Source organism: Tigriopus californicus, chromosome 12 (assembly GCF_007210705.1).
Source record: "Tigriopus californicus strain San Diego chromosome 12, Tcal_SD_v2.1, whole genome shotgun sequence".
Taxonomy (NCBI): Eukaryota; Metazoa; Arthropoda; class Copepoda; order Harpacticoida; family Harpacticidae; genus Tigriopus; species Tigriopus californicus.
The window spans coordinates 515,603-533,873 of NC_081451.1; the positions used below are offsets into that span (position 1 = coordinate 515,603).

General features: G+C 41.1%; 1 protein-coding gene and 1 long non-coding RNA gene across 3 annotated transcripts in view; one reads left to right on the forward strand and one right to left on the reverse strand.

Moving 5' to 3' along the window:
• LOC131891375 (uncharacterized) overlaps window positions 1–18,271 on the forward strand; it is a 36,263-nt gene that overhangs the window by 7,852 nt on the left and 10,140 nt on the right. Inside the window, exons 2-9 of one of the 2 annotated variants that reach the window (XM_059240913.1) lie at window positions 360–625; window positions 3,243–3,367; window positions 6,589–6,736; window positions 10,349–10,744; window positions 11,858–12,205; window positions 12,281–12,355; window positions 12,468–12,494; window positions 16,385–16,740. In XM_059240913.1, coding sequence (XP_059096896.1) covers window positions 360–625; window positions 3,243–3,367; window positions 6,589–6,736; window positions 10,349–10,744; window positions 11,858–12,205; window positions 12,281–12,355; window positions 12,468–12,494; window positions 16,385–16,740 — 1,741 coding nt within the window. The remainder of the gene's footprint in view (window positions 1–359; window positions 626–3,242; window positions 3,368–6,588; window positions 6,737–10,348; window positions 10,745–11,857; window positions 12,206–12,280; window positions 12,356–12,467; window positions 12,495–16,384; window positions 16,741–18,271) is intronic. The other variant, XM_059240914.1, reaches the window with a different exon arrangement.
• Window positions 318–8,142, reverse strand: LOC131891376 (uncharacterized). Its single transcript, XR_009374395.1, has 2 exons — window positions 7,380–8,142; window positions 318–599 (listed from the first exon to the last, which is right to left on the reverse strand). It is a non-coding gene; the product is annotated as an uncharacterized LOC131891376 (long non-coding RNA).

The following is an 18,271-nucleotide window of genomic DNA, read 5'->3' on the forward strand; positions in this document are numbered from 1 at the left end:
TGCCCTTTTGCTAAACCCTTTTGGATTTTTACTTTTGCTGATTTTTCGCTCTTTCATCATCTTGCCTCAGATTATGAAACAAAATGTAAATAGAGGCAAGAGTATCTGTATTTTTGCATTTTTCTAGATTTTTTTTGCCTTTTTTAACCCTTTGTGCGTTGTATTTTGGTTCTTTTTTTTTGCCGATTTTAATTTTATTTTAAGAACAGCCCTGGTGATTGCTTTTAGCTGGATCAATTGATTTGAGAAAGGGCTAGGAATGTGGTTTACAAAAACATACACATGTCGTTAATGGACAATGAATCTGAAATCAAAAATTCACACGAACGAATCACGAGTTTTTTTTATTTTCATTCCAGTCCTCAGGGCAAAAAATATTGTTCCGACGAAGCCGCATGGTACATGGTTGATTTCAATTGTGACCAGGATCCTCGTATCGAGATTGGCTCCTCAATTGATGGCTGCAAATTGTCCATCCTCTCTTTGGACGCATTGGACTTTGGACTTTGGAAGGTCGAGGCCAAATCATTTGGTGCTGTCGCTACCTCACAAATTATCGTGAATCTTCCCGTGGACATGCAAATCATGATGGAAAATGCCTGGGGAATTATGAAAGTTAGCAAAGGTAAGACAGACTGAAAAAAGGAACAATTTCATTTGATGCCCAAAATGGCCGTGGTCCGAGAAGTGATAAAATGAGTAAAACGGATTCAGAACAAAGCTAGATTGGGTCGGAGGTATTGTAGTGATGAAACGGCATTCACCCAAGTCCCAAGTTGTGACTTATGTGAACAACAAAGACTAATGTTGGAATCAGACAATGAAAAATATGTCAAGGCAAAGCAGGCTGGAATCAATTCCAAGGACCCGTCAATCTGTCAACATATCAGTTGAGTTAATGGGAGGATTAACCCCATTTCCATGTACAGGGTGACAACGATGACCTAGGACACTTTGAAACGGCTTTAACTCTTCATCCATTGAGATTTCAGAGGTGTCTTACTTATGTTAAAGCAATAAGTATATACCCTGCTATAATTCACATAAATATTTTATTCGACTTATCCACCTCTGGCAGAAATTACAGCCTTCACACGTTCTCGCCCTGCAGCACAAGAAGCACGTTTGGTTTCCTCGTCAACACTTTCCCGTTCTGTCAATAAGGCTGCCTTGAGATCTTCAATGTTTTTGTACGACCTTACCCCAACCTTTCGTTTAGAATGGACTAAATACAAAAGTCCATCACATTGAGATCTAGAGAGGAAGGGGGCCATATTGTCTTGTCCCAAGAGTGATCAAATTTGTTCTCAGACCAACTCTGAACGAGTTTTGTTGTGTGGGAGGGTGCACCATCCAGCTGAAAACAGTAGGAACCACAGATCATATAACGACTAGATGTCGCATTGCCCCGACCTCAGTGCAGAGGAAAGTGGATTTTAAGTCAACAACTCTGTACACCAAAAATGAGGAGGGTGACTGCCTGATCAGTAGTAACGACCTACAATCGCTGGGCCTTCAACGAACGCTATCAGTGACAAGCTCACTCTGAATCTGGCCACGCTGGCAGATGAAAAAGCATGAGTCACTGTACACCAAAATTTATGTACCAGCTGATGAAGGCAAGTGTTCGCATTTTTCCTCGCGCTATGCGAGGTCTAGTCATTATATGGTCTGTGGTAGGAACCCGTCCATAGTTGAGCCTGGATCCAGGGAAGCACCTGAGAGGCTACCATGTCCAAATAGATGCGCTGGTTAACTTTAACACCCTTTGGATTGAAGACGTTTGTCCCAATCAGTTACACCAACCCACATCATTACGGACCCTGGATTTTGGCGCCTGAACATCGTTCTCTCCTTCACAGAAGCACTCTGAATGTTCCTGGCCAAAATCCGATAATTTTGATAGTTGACAACAGCTTCAACAGTGAAAACGTTTCAATCCGTCCAAATTATAGAAATGGCCGTGCCCTCTTGAAACCACTTCTTGAGTTTTTTTGCTCTTGAGAGCCTCTTCTCCATAGCAGTTGAACTCAAGATCTGTCTCTCTTGCATATGGTAAGCAGTCACATGCAAGTCCTTTTTGACCACCCTTCGCATAACTTCCCGGTTCACACCTGCCTGCCGAGCAATATGTCGAATGGAACTCTTGCTGTTTCGACTTATTTTCATTGTGGTGGCTTTCATTAGTTTGGGCGTCCTCACCGACCTGGGACGACCAGATTTTGGCCTGTTCTCAACACTGTTGAACTATTTGAACCTTTTGATAGTATGTGACACAATTGATTTTGACACCATCATGACTTCCAAAGCCTTTGCAATCTTCCTGCAACTGTGGCCTTCCTTGTAAAGTTTTATTATGGCCTCACGTGTTTCCATTTTACGATAAATCTAGACACTTTATCGATCACAAAACCAACATAAACAACAACTAGAGGTGGCTTGAATGATATCCTTTTTTTTTGCATATGGAGGGAAATTTGAATGATGGAGTGGCCTTTGAAGCTACTTTTCGATTTCCTGAAACATAGTTGTCACCCTATATATATCATCACCACTTGCAAAAACATTGCACCATAAGAGGTTCCTTAGTAGGGTCTGCAACAAGTATCAAGTAAGTAACTACTAGACTCTAAACCTGAGAGGACTGTACTAATCTTCCTCCTTCCTGGGACTTAAGGCGAATCATCATCCAATTCTCCTACTTCAGTCGGATCCTTAGATCGAGAGAGTTGAATCCGCTACTATTAACATCATTTGGTATCTACTTTGGTATTGGTCATCAATAGAGCTGTAATAAATAGTCGATTAAATTTGGCAAGATTGGGTTATAAAATAAAAAGTTACTACTTTAAAATTTGATAGCTTTTGGAATTTTCTGTTCACTCTCAGTTTTAATCAAGTTGAGGTCATTCAAGAAAGTACTTCCAATTTACAGGGGAGCTGGATAAATCATCTTTGTTTTTCATCAATAAGAAGAATTCATTTCTTCTTCAACAATTTTGCATGTCAGCTTGCTAATACCTCACTCGTTGATACAGGCCCCTGTTTTCCAAGATTGTCCACTTTAAAGAAATCATTAGGGACCAATTTATCGACCAATTTTGAATTTGATGCTTCCTTCGACAACGATTAACTTTGAATTGGTCTCAAGTCAAAGGTTATCCCCTTTTTTGATATACTCCAACAATGGGGAAGTTATTGACCATGCTAAATAACAAAACCTTATTCTTCTTTCATTGCAGGCACCACCGTGAAATTTACATGCGAAATTGAAGTGAAGGCCAAAGTTGACCAGGACTTCCTTCCTCCAAAATTGACTTGGAAAGTGGGAGATGAAGTCAAAGCAGTCTCCAAAGACTATCGACGAGTACGTTTTTTTTGCATTTTGTAAAATACTCTGCTACCTCTTGAGTAATATTTCAGAACCAAGTTATCACCAATTGAAAATTCACTTTTTTTCACTAGTTCCGATTGTTTCAGTTAATCTGAAATCTAGAAACTAGCAAGAATTTGGTAACTCGTAAGATTTGAAGTAACTACTTGTATTGAAAAAGAGTCCATGATTTACTTCTCTAAAAATTTGACAACTGCGATTAGCCCATTTTATTCCCCCACCAAAAAAGAAAAAAAAATGGTCTTAATCCGTCTTCCATATTTAAATTGGTCTTTTGGATCATGATCAATCAAATATTTTGCAAAGTATTTTCGATTTGACTTAAAGTTTATGAAATATCCTTAACAGAGAAAGAAATCGGCCATAGGCAACGACGTAAAACATCCGATTCATTTAAAGGGATAAACTTTGAATTATTTTATTGCAACGTAGAAACAGTTTTTGATTAGGCTAGTGATTGATTTTTGTCGTCCCTGCCATGAACCACTGGAATATGGACGGGAATGGTAAGGTTGAAAATTAGCAACTCGAATTCGAGTCGATGAATTAAATTCTTCTTCAAATAAGGCTGGACCCAGATCCCTGCGATTGCGTATTTCAAATGTCAGCTCAATCAAACGACTGGGTCAAAAGTTATGCCCTCTCAAAGTGCAGTACATAGCAGAGCACAGAATGAATGACTTAGCCCTCTTCTGGAAACCAATTACCACAAGAGGGCTAGTTCGTTCATTCATTGAAGAGCTTTGTAGTGCCTTTTGAGAAGGCATAACTTTTGATCCAGTCGCTCGATCAAGCTGAAAATTGAAATGAGTAATTGTTGTAGCCTGGGAACATTCTCATTTAAAAAAGAACATAATGCGTTAACTCAATCGCGAAAAGCTAATTCCCAAACCAAGCGTCCCCGTCCATATTCCAGTTGTTCATGTCCCTGCACATCCGAACTGGGGACTCTGATTGCCGCTAAATCACACTTGACCCAAAAGCACCATCACCACCCATAGGCAATAATTTTTGCTCTCATATTTTGCAATTGGAAACGCAGGTATTAAATGCTTAAGAAATTAAGTTACTTAGCATTTAAGCTAAAATGAATCACTGATATTGGTGATAGATAGGGCCTACAAAAAAATCAAATCAAATGTAAAATCAAAAAAGAGACGGCATTTGTCCCAATCTCATTGCCAAGTCTCCCAACAGACTTCTCCCACCCCATTCCTCTCCTTCCCACTCCTTGCTCTCAACCCATTCCTTGTTCACTTCCCTCTCCTTGTTCTTCACCCTCTCCTTGTTCCCTTCTCTCTCCTTGTTCCCTTCCCCTCTCCTCGCTCCCCACCCCATTCCCCTCTCCTTACCTTTTCTTGTACCCTACCTTTTTCTTGCCCCTACTCTTTTCTTGTCCCCTACCCTCTCCTTGTTCCCTACCCTTTCCTTGTTCCCTACCCTCTCCCTGTTCCCTTCCCTCTCATTGCTTCTTTCTCTTTCTTCATGCCCTACCCCATTTTTCTCTCCTTCCCGCTCCTTGTTTCCTTCTCTCTCCTTTTTTCCCATCCTCTCCTCGTTCCCCACCCTCACTTGTTCTCCTCCCTCTGCTTGTTCCCCACTCTCTCCTTGTTCCTTTTCCTCTCATTTTTCCTTTCCATATCCTTATTCCCCACCCCATTTCTCTCTCCTTCCCCTCCTTGTTCCCTTCCCTCACCATTTTCCCCACCCTCTTCTTGTTCCTTTCCCTCTCCTTTTTCCCCACCCTCTCCTTGTTTCCCACCCTCTCCTTGCTCCCCACCATCTAATTGTTCTCTTCCTTTTCCTTGTTCCATTCCCTCCCCTCATTCCCTACCCCATTCTTTCTCCTTCCCTCTCCTTGTTTCCCACCCTCTCCTTGCTCCCCACCATCTAATTGTTCTCTTCCTTTTCCTTGTTCCATTCCCTCCCCTCATTCCCTACCCCATTCTTTCTCCTTCCCTCTCCTTGTTTCCCTGGCCTCTCCTCGCTCCCCACCCATTCCCCTCTACTTCCCTCTGCTTGTTCCCTGCCTTCTCCTTGTTCCCTTCCCTCTCCTTGCTCCATTCCCTCTCCTTGCTCCATTCCCTCTCCTTGTTCCCTTCCCTCTCCTCGTTCCCCACCCCATTCCTCTCTCCTTCTCCTCCTTGTTCCCTTCCCTCACCTTTTTCCTTTCCATTTCCCCATTCCCCACCCCATTTCTCTCTCCTTCTCCTCCTTGTTCCCTTCCCTCACCTTTTTCCCCACCCTCTTCTTGTTCCTTTCTCTTTCCTCATTCCCTACGCCATTCCTTCTCCTTCCCTCTCCTCGTTCCCCACCCCATTCCTCTCTCATTCTCTCTAATTGTTCTCTTCCTCTCCTTGTTCACCACCCTCATCCTCAATTCCCTGCAACTCTTTCCTACCCCAACTTTGCAGCCCAACTCCCTCCTCTGGACGCAATGATTTTATGCTCAGGTTGCGGCCAGAGTACTTCCTCCTCTATTTCTTTTACCTTCTCCTCAAAGGTTTTCGCACCCTCCAACTCAGATGAGTTGTGTCTAGAGGCAGGAGTTTCTAATGTTTGAAGGCCTAGCCAAAGATTTGATATCTTTTGTCCAAAGAAGGACAATCAGCCCGTCAAAGGGCAGTATTTAAATGTGCATTGTCTTATTTCAAAAAGGATAGCACAAAAATTAAGGTTCTTGAGGAACTAGCCTTAGATAGCCAGGTCTCGTTCATTTCCATGACCGAAACCTGGCTTCGACCAGGGGTCTTAAATGAAGACCTAGCCATCCATGGTAGGTTTCAATTTTGTTTGATGTGATAGAGAACGCCATTATAAACTCATTATACCACATGGGGGCGTATGTTAATGTATTACAAATGACATGCACAGAAGTGAAGCTCAAATGTCCAAAGGAGAAGTAGAGGTCTTAGTTTATTACTTTCAAGGTCTTGATCTGTTCATTGAAACAATGTATTGGCACCCCTCTTGCTCAGTACGCGCGGTTATGTCTGCTCTCAAATTCGTAATAAGTGAGTTGGACAGGTCAGTTTGCTCGAAGCTTTTCTTGGTATCGTAAGGGACTTCAATGTCAACTTTTTTTCCATCCACTTTTGCCGTATTGAATCCAAGGTACATAAACTTCCATAAATTCATCTTCCTTGGTTACATTTCCAGTAAAAAGGTAACTCGTAATTTATCAATCGTTACAGGAGGGCCTATCGTTCTTCAATTCGTTTAGTTTTGCACCCACCACAAGTGATTCTGAAAAGGAAGTCTCATGTTCTATCCCCAACGAACCCAGTGACTTGAGTGATTCAGTGGCTTTGGAAGTGACGCATTTCGAGGAAACGGAAAAAGGTAGATTATCATTGTCATTATTATCAATTTGTTGAAAAAGGCATGCAAGTCGTGCATGATTGGTGTTGTGCAATCGTATCTGTTCAAGTGAGGGTGTCCAAATAAGTATGGGCCATATCTCATCTTGTATATGATGAAACCATGAACAATTGGGAGCACTTTATTATTTGTAATTTGTAATTAAGTGTCAAACGAGACTTGAGTGACTTGAGTCTTAGTCGGATTTCTAACCTTATCCTTTGGTCAACACAGTGGTGCCCCCTACATGCTCAAATGTCAAGACGCCTAGTTGCGTTTTTTCATTGTTAAAACGACACAAGGATCGACTTTGATGAACTATGCATCAATAAAAGTAGCGCTGTTTGATATGTTGATCCAATGAAAACATATCAGAAAATGGCATGTGTGAAAGCGTAATAAATATCTATTCGGAGTTTCCTGAGTTTCGTTGTCAATTAAAATTTCATAAAAGCCCATGTCCTAAACAAAAGTCAAAATATTTCACTTTTCTGATGCATGCACAAAAAGCTAAAAATAGTATATTATGTGATGAGACGGATAGCGACTCCGAATTGACCAGTGACGAGATGAGTCGAGCTGGAGTATCCAAAGACTTAATGAATATACTTGAAATAGACCTTACTGTATGATGGGAGGTTTATTGAACCGGAGTTGATGGCAAGGCAGGTTATGAATATCAACTGAACTCTTTACTTGTTCTGAGTTTTCCTTGAAATCTCTTTCTCCGTATTCTTCAAAGGGTGGGGGGGAAATTCCCAACATAGGTTACATGATCTTGGGTTAGTAGGGGCGCCACTTGATTAAAGGGGTACATTTCTTATTCGTCGATTCTGTTGCATTCGTATGTTCAGGAACCCTGATTGTAGTTATCTGATTCTTGGCTTGCACACGGCACTATTTTCAGGCCTATGAATTTGGGCCTGGTAACTTATAGATTTCCGTCTTGGGACTCACTGGCGCCTTTGCTCGTCGCCATCATTGCTCTGTTTGTTGCCATGGTCATTCGATGATAACTTCGTCAAAGGGTGTTTCACTACAATTATATCACTTAAAACTTACGTACAGTAAACCATTCACAACTATGATGTCATAATTGGTAGGCACGAGTTCAAATATTTTTTTATCTTGAAGTTTGAGAAAATTTAGATGATAGTTTACTAAAAAATCTTTAGTACATAGAAGATAATCATTGCAAAAATCGACAAATTTGAAAATTGAAGTGTCTGATGTTTCTTTGTAATAATTTAAACTACATGAATGTCTATTGGGGCGATCCATGTTTAAGAAAAACTGTCAATAATCTTGAATCCTAGACTAGTTATAGGTTTTAAAGAAATATTTACGAAAATGGAAGGATATCACGTAAACAATGTTGGACGACAAACAACCATTGGGGACGTTTAAGCAAGCTTTGGCAGGTTTGTTCGTTTGCTGGTGCCAGTGTCAGTGATGCAAGTTTGGGCTTCAAACACGTTTTTGTGAAGCTAACCCTTCTTTCACATTGCTATATGAGGAAAGGTCAGCTTCGTTAAATTCAGTTTGAAACGCCAATTTTGCATCACTGGCATTGGCAGGCAAAGTTTGTTTGCTGGTACCAGCGCTTGCCCAAATGTCCGAATAGAGGACATGCATAGGAAGACCACAGTGGTATTGGCATGCGCAGATCTTGGCCTGGCGGCTATCAAGAATATCACTGGGTATGCAAAATCCAGTACACAGCCTGTGTAACGCCTGGAGGGATTAGGGCAAGGATAGCCGCAATATCCATGTCCCTCGTAGTGACAAGATTTGCACTTGCATCTTCTTGGCAGGATAGAAAGAGTCAATTAAGAACAATCTACAGACTCCTATGTCAGTCCTGGCAAAGAATCGTGGAGTGACACCCATAATTATATCCAATGCTGTAAACAAGGACCTGCGGCTTAAAAATTATGCCATTGGAGCCCGCCATCTGCTCACCAAAGCCATGAAGACCATTAGTGTTGACCAAGGCAAGAAGTTGTTGGCTTCATTGAAATTCATAGTCTGGTCATGTTCGTTTCTTCTCCGACGAGAAAATGTACAATGTTGACAGGGTCTACACTCCAGAAATGATCGTTGTATTGCCAAAACCACCTCTGATGTTTCATCCGAGGGACAATATACCCGGCCTCCGTGATGGTCCTGGGCGTCATATCCTCCAATGGTGACGTCATGCCACCAATTTTCTTCGATCAAGGTGCCAGACTCAAAGCTGAAGAAAACCTACGTTACATGAAGACCACTGTGGCGCCCTAGATGAAGAAAAAGGCTAATGGAGCAAATTGTGTGTTTCAACAAGACTCCGCTCCAGCGCAACAGGCCAAAACGGTGCTGGAGTGTGTAATGGAGGCCATCCCCAGTTTCTGGTGTCCTAAAACCTAACGCCCCAACTCTATAGGTTTTTTTGCGGGTTTCCTTTTCGCTACTGGGATTGGAATCCCAGCAGTTCAAGACAAGAAATATATTCATTTTACTTACCTTTTATTTATATTTATTATTACAGGCTAACCCTTGAATATAAGGTTGATCGAGAATTTTAGTCAAAAACTTGTCCAAGTCTGACTTAAATCCTGCTACTGGATCAACGCCTGCATACGCCCTACGAATATTTGAAGGAAGCAAATTGAATAATGAAGGAGCCTGAGAAAGAAGAGAGTTGGGCTTCATTGCTTTAACTAGCCTGGATTCTCAAGGGCTTGAAGGTGTTCTCAAAACGCACGTTAAGCCTCTACGGTCAACACAATTGACCCTAAATTCTGGGTTGGGACAAAGATCATGAATGCTTTTGAAAACGTACAGTATCAGATACCTTTCGTGCCTACTCTGAATACTGTATGTTTAAATCCATTGACTACTTTTCGTGGGGAACGTTGGAGAGGGAGGTTTGTAAGACCAGCCAAAACAGCATCAAGTGCCTAGAGAGGTCTATTATTAAGGAAATCGCCAAGTTAGATCCTGCAGAGGTCACTAACGCTTGTAAAAGGTTCTGCGCTCGTCGAGGCCGTCTTGTTGGCAAATGGGTGTCACATTGAATAAAAAAATCTTTCTTAGTTATTGCATCTACCTTTGTGGGAAATATTTAATCGTTGCATCTTTTGCTACTAATTGATCTTGATGAAGTTTCTGAGTCCAGATTTACCATTTAGAACCTGTACAATGATGCTCTCAAGGATCTTGGACACAGTGGGAAGGAGTGATGTTGGTGGAAAGTTTGCCTCCCACTTTGGATTTCCTTTCCCAAAGACTGGGCTCACTTTTGCCTGCTCTAGCATGTTGGGAATTCACCGCGGAAACAATGGACGTGTTCACCAATTATCTAATAGGGAAGACGAGGCATGAAACAGCACTCCATAGAATGTGGGCACTGATTTTATCCAAACCTATTGAATCACCTAATCCTGATTGACCAGAATGTCACCACACTGCAGATTTTATTTGTCATTTCCGTGTTATAACTTATAACTATTTGCGAGAACCAAACATTCAAGCAATGAAAAAATCTTTGCTTGATTACAATTTGCATTGATTTTTTCATATATTTGAAATATTGATTTGATTTTCCTGTTTTAGACGCCACCGATCCTGCCGTGGTCCTTGAAGCCAATCAACTTGGCGAGATCGTCAAGATTATCAAGGTTTTCCCCAAACCTACAGCGGAAGACATCACATGGCACTTTGACACTCCCAAGGGATTAAAAATCCTGAAGCCGGAAGAGAGTTTCCGGCGTCTCTCTGCTTCCAAGATCAAGGACCTGGGTTCTGACCAATATCAAGTGGAGTTCTCCATTGCTAAAGTCTTGCCGATAGACGATGGCAAAAATTTGAACCTGGATGTCCAAGTAGGCCCATTTAAACACGCCATTGTGATCCCGCTAAAAGTTCAACTGCCTGGAACAGATCGACCTCCATTCATTGCCCCATCCACTCAAGCATCCAGACCTGACGCCACGGCTCGACCTCCAGCAGGTGAGATAACTCATGAGTCATGCGAACCTCTCAAGGGCTTTTTGACTAGATTGGGGCAGGAGTCATTCGTCTCCGCTTTTTTTAAGCAGGCACAACTTCACGCGCGCTCTTGCCATTAAGAAGGGAACGAAATATGCTTTCAAAAGAAGGAAGAGTAATCTTTGATACTCGACGTCAATTGAAAAACGTCTCCCTCAAATATGTCTCTACTATCTCTTTAAAATGTAGCTTTTAGGTTTAGCAATGTGGAGACAGATTTTAATGTGCCTGCAACAGAAATGATGCAAAGGAATAAAACTTGAAAAATTAAAGTCAGGGTCAAATAGAAAGATCAAAAAACGTTAAAACAAGCAATCATTGAAGACATTTAGGAAAAAATTTGTATAATGCTCCAATACAAAGAGGGGAGTTGCATTGCTATTTATCAGAAAGTGTTTATGCTTTGTGGAACACACTCACATTACGGTAAGCTTCGATTTGACGGGATGAAAAAGGAAACGTAGCCGGACACAGGGATTATAATTCCCGAATTGAATAGACATTTTCTCAATTGCCAAGGCTTACATTTACTCTTTTCTTTGTGAAAGAAACTAAACTTGTTTTGATGCAGTTTTTGCCCAGTGAATAAGCCTAACATATTTGTTGATAATTGCCCCAAGATACAACCGAAGCACGTTCTTATACCATTTGATGCAAAATTGAATTTTTGAAGCATAGTATCTCAGGGTCTGCTACATGAATTTTGTTCATATTTCATTTGAAAATGTGACTGAGGATATTCCGATTTATAAATGTTGTCTTTCTTATAGGTTTTAAGTGAATTGATATAATGATCTATTCCTCTTTGTAAGATAAGTCTTCACAAAAGTTAGTGCTTTTATTGCTCTAATACAGTAAACTACAAATGGAAGTCATTTTTCGTAAGTGCTTTGGTATTGGTGTTAACATGCCTGAAGTTATAAAGTGACGAACGATATTTTACCATCAAAGAACTGAACTTTTTGAGCAATGATTGCCATACCCGGTGCTAAAGGGGTAAGAAACCGGTCACCTTACTATGAATTTGCCAAAAGTGTGCCCCACGGGAAAAACTGTTTCAATTCCCTTTTATAGGCCTAGATCCACCAGAAAGTCCTCCTGCAGACTCCACCGACTACGAGCAGATTGACGACACACCAGAGGGAAATACTGAGGGGGCCGTGGAGGCTCCGGAGGTGCAACAGGCCTCTGGAAGCATGAACCTCATCATCATTGTGGCCATCATAGCTCTGCTCATTCTCTTGTGCGTCATTTACTATTGCCTAAAATGGAGGAGGAACAAGAACAAAAAGGAAAAAGCTGACGGATGCCTGGCTGAATCTTTACCGTTGAATCTGTCGGGCCCGCCGTTCAAAGACAATCCGGAATTTAAAGCGGACACTGTGGTGCAGTTCTCATCACCCCCAACCTCGAAAGTAGAAAGTAAGCCATGATTTGTGAAGTCTCAAACTTCTTTTTCAAACATTCGATTCATTGGTGTTTGTTTCTTCGATGCAGCATTTGATGAGACGAAAATGAAGCCTGCCAATTCCATCGAAGATGGTGAAAGCAAGAAGAACAATTTGAACAATGGTGCAGTATTGCATATTTCTATTCCTAATCGCAAAGTCACTTTTCGAAGCTACAGTTTACGAAGTTTGGAGAATCATTTCGTAGCTAACTTATTCTTGGGTTCATTTTTCAGTTCCCAATCCAAGTGTCCCTACCGTTGGTAAGTACTTTCTTTTATCCTTTATATTGCATTCATCTCTATAACAGAAACCTGGCTTCGGCCAGGGGTCTTAGATGAAGAACTAACCATAGTTGGTTTCAACTTAGTTCGTTGTGATAGGATACGCCCTGATAATCCCATATTCCCACATGGGGGCGTATGCCTATATGTTAGGAATGATTTGCACATTAGTCATGTACAAATGTCGAATGGAGAAGTAGAGGTCTTAGTTTGTCATCTTCGAGGTCTTGATTTGTCTATTGTTACAATGTATAGACCCCCTTCTTGTTCAGCAAGCTCTTTTTCGTCAGCTCTCCAATTCACTGGAAATGAGTTGGACCTGGCAGTTTGCTCGAAGGTTTTCTTTGTAGGGGACTTTAATTTTCCGGCTAGCGTTGTAGAGTGGGAGGTTAGTCCTGATGGGTATATTCCCATTTCGAAATCGACATCTCAGTCGTTCGAAAAGCTGGAAGAATTCGCGATCTTGCGCAATTTCTCCCAGCACGTTGGTGTAGCCACTAGAGAGAATAGCGTTCTCGACTTGGTCTTTTCCAATGACCCTGATCTGATCCAGTATGTCCATGTGACACCTACTAATCTGTCAGATCATCATGTTCTTGAGATAGGGTCGACCATTACTCAAAAGCCGGCGTGCTCTAGAGTAAAACCGGCCAAAAAGGTCGGTTTGGCTAAGTTCAAGTTCAAAGATGAACATTGGCCGTTGATTATAGAAAGATTAGAAGAACTTGACCTGATTTCAATTCTGAAACAGGAATCGTCCATAGATGCAGCCATTGATAAGTTAGTTTCAGTTTTTAAGGAAGTTTGCTCCAGTTTAGCAATCTCTGAATGTGTTCCGAAAGGTGGTATACGGACAAAAATTCCAAAATATAGGAAGACTTTGTTCAAAAAGAGTTGCAAACTAGCAAAAAGGCTGAAGAGCACTTCGAATCCAGTAATTGTGGCTAGTCTCCAGAAAAAGTTGGACGTAGTTCAGGGTAAGATTAAGGCCTCCATCGAATATGACCAGTTACAAACTGAGAGTAAGGTGGTTCAGGAGGTCAGGTCGAATCCGAAGGCATTTTTCTCTTATGCGAACTCTAAGAGAAAAATGAAACACTCTGTTGGGCCTTTTGAGGTTGATGGGGCAGCCATTAGCAATGTAGAGACTATGGCTAACATGCTTGGAGATCAGTTCTCTAGTGTGTTTTCAACCCCACTGAGTTCGGAAGCAACAGCTCATTGCTCTGAAGATGAGTCTGTTGAGATTGACATGGTTAGTCAAGCTGAGCGTTTAGATGATCTTGTAGTCACAGATCAAGATGCTTTAGAGGCCATAAGGGACTTGAGGCTTTCCAGCTCTCCTGGTCCTGATGGTGTGACATCTCAGTTTCTGATGAGATGCTCACTGGTTCTCGCTCCTGTTTTCTCGTACTTGATGCGCTGCATCTTGGATCAGGGCAAGTTTCCATCTTCACTAAAGTTAGCTCATGTTGTTCCAATTTTTAAAGGGGGAGATAAGTCGCTCCCCAGTAATTACAGGCCGATTTCTCTCACTTCGAATATTGCGAAGGTGTTTGAGAAGATCATGAAGTTCAAACTTGTTGAATTTCTTGATATTCATGAAGTCCTTCCTCCTAGCCAGCATGGGTTCCGAGCACATTTTAGCACGGTTACCCAACTGATTGAACATATTGAGCGGGTTATTGAGGGACTAGAGAGTCATGAATCAGTTGATGTAGTTTATCTCGACTTTGCCAAGGCCTTTGACAAGGTAGATCATGGGCTTTTAGTTAACAGGCTCCATGAAATTGGGATCCAAGGCAGGGTTCTCTATTGGTTAAAAAGTTTCATTTCTGGTAGGAAGCAATTGGTTAAGGTTGAGGGATCCCTTAGTGACATACATGATGTCAAGTCAGGTGTTCCCCAGGGTTCGATCTTAGGGCCCCTCTTGTTTATAATATTCGTTGCCCCGCTTCAAAAGCTTAGTATCACTGCCAGTCTCTCTTCTTATGCTGACGATACAAAGTTAGTTTCTGGTAGGAATGGCCAAGATTCCAGTAGCCTTGCAAAGGACTTAAATCGAATCTACTCTTGGGTAACTGAGAGTAATATGGCCCTGAACGGAATGAAATTCCGCTCAATGACATTTGGGTCAACTCCTTTAAATACTCCACTCGTAGATAATGGAGGTAAAGATATTGAGCAGGTCTCATCTATGAAAGATCTAGGTGTAGTCCTCCAAAATAATGGAAAGTTCGATGAGCATATCCAGCTGAAGGTGGGTAAGGCTTTTCAAATGTGTGGTTGGATATATCGCACGTTTAAGTCCAGAGATAGCATCACGATGCTAACTCTGTACAAGTCGATTGTCCAGCCACATCTTGAATACGCCTCACCCATTTGGGCTCCAATGAGTTCAGCAGGTTTGCAAAAGGTCGAGCAAGTCCAAAGATGTTTCACTAGGAACATCACAGGAATGAGAGAGCTCTCGTATTGGGAAAGGTTAGAACGGTTGGGATTGTACAGTACTCAGAGAAGGTACGAAAGGTATCTGATATTGTACGTTTTCAAAAGTATCCATGAGCTTTGTCCCAACCCAGGGTTTAGGGTCAATTCTAGTGACCGTAGAGGCTTAATGTGCGTTTTGAGAGCACCTTCAAGTCTTCGAGAATCCAGGCTAGTTCGAACAATGAAGTCCACATCTCTTCTTTCTCGGGCTCCTTCATTGTTTAATTTGCTTCCCTCTGATATTCGTAGGGAATACGTAGGCCTTGTTGATCCGGTAGCATCTTTCAAGTCAGACTTGGACAAATTTTTAGATAGCATTCCAGATCAACCCTACATTCAAGGATTAGCTCGGTCTGCCAACTCAAATTCGTTGGTAGACCAAATATCATATAAAAATTGAAAGGTAATAAATAGACGAATTATAATCTTTCATTTTAATAGTACTGGGGATTACATTCCCTGTAGCGGTTAGAAAAGCCCGTGAAAAACCAAACCAAAAAAAAAAAAAACGTTTAAAAGAAAGTAAACGCCGGCATCAGGTTGAAAATCCTTCTCTTTTAGAGATGCCATACCAGACTTTTCTATATTCGATATTATCGCCTTGTGATAATTATTCCGTGACATGTTTTTGATAAAAGACTTAGGGCAGTTTTACACTAGGATGGAAAACCGAGATTGAATCCGGTTTGAGGATGGAAGAAGGACTAGTGCTGGGGCGGGTTTTTGGTGTATGCGTCGTTTTGTTCGACTTGAGTCCTCTGCTGTCCTACTTCAATCCTCAAACCGGATTCAATCTCGGTGTTCCATGGGGCGGCTTTAAAGCAAGATGGAAAACCAAGATTGAATCTGGTTTGATGATGGAAGTAAGGCTAGTGCTGGGACGAGTCCGGCAAAAGATTTGAGTCCAGCAGAGGGCTTTAGTATTTCACTACACTAAGGCCGAACAAAAAGACTCACACTGCGAAAACTCGCCCCAGCACTACTCTCCCTTCAATCCTCAACCCGGATTCAATCTTGGTTTTCCAACCTAGTGTAAAGCCGCCCATACCAGTGTAAATCCGCCTTTATAAAGAACACGAGTCTCAACATGAAGTACTTTATTGAGCTCATTAATAAAGCCCCCTTAAGCATCCTAAAGTTTTCCGGTTCAAAATGAGAGTTTAAACGAGAAGAAGTGCAAAAAGTAACATTACTTGTTTGCTTTGACCTAGTTGGATTCAAATCAGACATTGAAACATTTCATCAGCATCGCACCTTAAAGCTTCGAAACCAACTCTGTTTCTATTTTTTCACGATCTAAAATTGACATAGCAATGATCACTTTGAGAGAATAGAATTCTAGTTAACTTTGGCGATAATACAAACAACTCCGTTTTTAGTTGTCGACGAAAAAGAGTTGGAGAAGCTCCCGAAAGTGGAAAACCCAAAAACTGTAGTGGTTGACGATAACACTCACGAAGCCATCCAAGCTCTAACCAATCGCTTGAAGCTTGCGCATTTGGATTTACCTGTTGATGATGAGGACGAATACATGACCTCGAGGACACCCGTGGGCTCAAGAGAGAACTCGTTCGAAAAGGATTCTCCTCCCATCCAGAGTTTAGGAGGGGCGGGCCTTTATCGACAAGATGCCCAGTATCCGGACACACCAACATCCACTATCTCGGCTCGGTCGATGGAGGCTTTGACCGATCCACAAGGGAACCAAAATCCGAACACTTCCCTTTCCCCAAAGGTTTGATTTGAAGGCCGTTCGTACTTTTTTGTTTTGTTTTGAGAAAAGACTGACTTTTGATTTCTAAAACTGATTCATTATGATTGGGAGTATATTTCGATGAATGCTTCTTTGAAATATTTAAAAAGTCTTTATTGCGAGATTCTGTTTCTCATTGGATCACAATAGTTTTTTTACAATTTGTTCAATGTTATATAGATATATGCTGTCCCATTTATGATGTGCAATTGGATACAATTTTAACTTAAATTCATTGCATTTTTTGGACAATGGATTTTTGTTCTCTTTTCGGACCTGTGCCTTGGTCATGTTAGGAACTGAGTAAATCCTTATTCGTGATTATGCTCGTACAATTTAAGAATACTTTGGGGAATGATGCCATTTGTTGGAATGATCAAAGCTGGATTCTTTGACACGGTCGTCTCCTCTCGTCTCGTCTCACCCGTCTCACCACGGTGGTCAAAAAAGCTTATCAGGTATTGAGAGAAATGCGCATATCCATCTCAACAGTCTTCTTCCTTACAAAAACCATAAGAAGTTATTTTGACGTGATTGATTTATTGAAGTCTAGCTCAAATTTGTCCATATGGCTATTAGTTAACAAGATTTGCTTGGATATTTCTGTTGGAATTCAAAAAGGCTTTTGAACAACTGTGACAGTCGTCTCAATGGTGAGACGAGAGGGGTATGCTGATCAACAAAGAATCCAGCTCAAGATTTGACTAGAGTCAGACTGTTGAAGTTATAGTTCGGGTGATCGTGAAACAGCCTGCCCCAGAAGATTTAAAAAAATGCTGAGCACAGTGGCATTTTAGTTTGCTGCTGTTCTTATCTCCCAGGAATTTGGCACCAAGATGTGACTTCATCTGTTGCTCCTTGGTAACTGAGCATGTGTTGTGTTCATGGTGCATGTGTGTGCGTGAAAAAATGGAAATTACCATTAACTCACTCAATTAGGTTTGGTTTTTCACGGCTCTTTAGTGAGTCGTGATTACTTTAAAACCCAAAAAGTTTGGTGCTCATTTTGGTTATGTTTTGCTTTATTAGTTTCTCTCTGATTTTGTATTGCAGTATTTTTAGTTCCGAATTGCTATGTGCAGTTCTTTAGATTGATTGCATTGGCTGTTGATAGCTAGAAATTATTGTTCATTAGTGTGTTTTTTATGTTTTTGTTCGATCAGTTTGTTGAGTTTATTTCTGTGTTGTTTACCTAGTTTCTGTTTGTGATTCTTTGCTCTTCTCAGTCCTTCATTTCTTGTTTACTATCTCCATCTTCAATGTGTTTGTTTAGTTTGAGGTTAAGTAGTTTATCCCTATTTTGCTTTGTTGCCCTTAGCAGGGAAGGATCCTTCCGTAGTCAATAAGCCCTTTATTATAGAATGAATGAATAAATGAATGAATGAATGAATGAATGAATGAATGAATGAATGAATGAATGAATGAATGAATGAATGAATGAATGAATGAATGTGTGAATGAATAAGTGAATGAATGTGTGAATGAATGAGTGAATGAATGAGTGAATGAATGA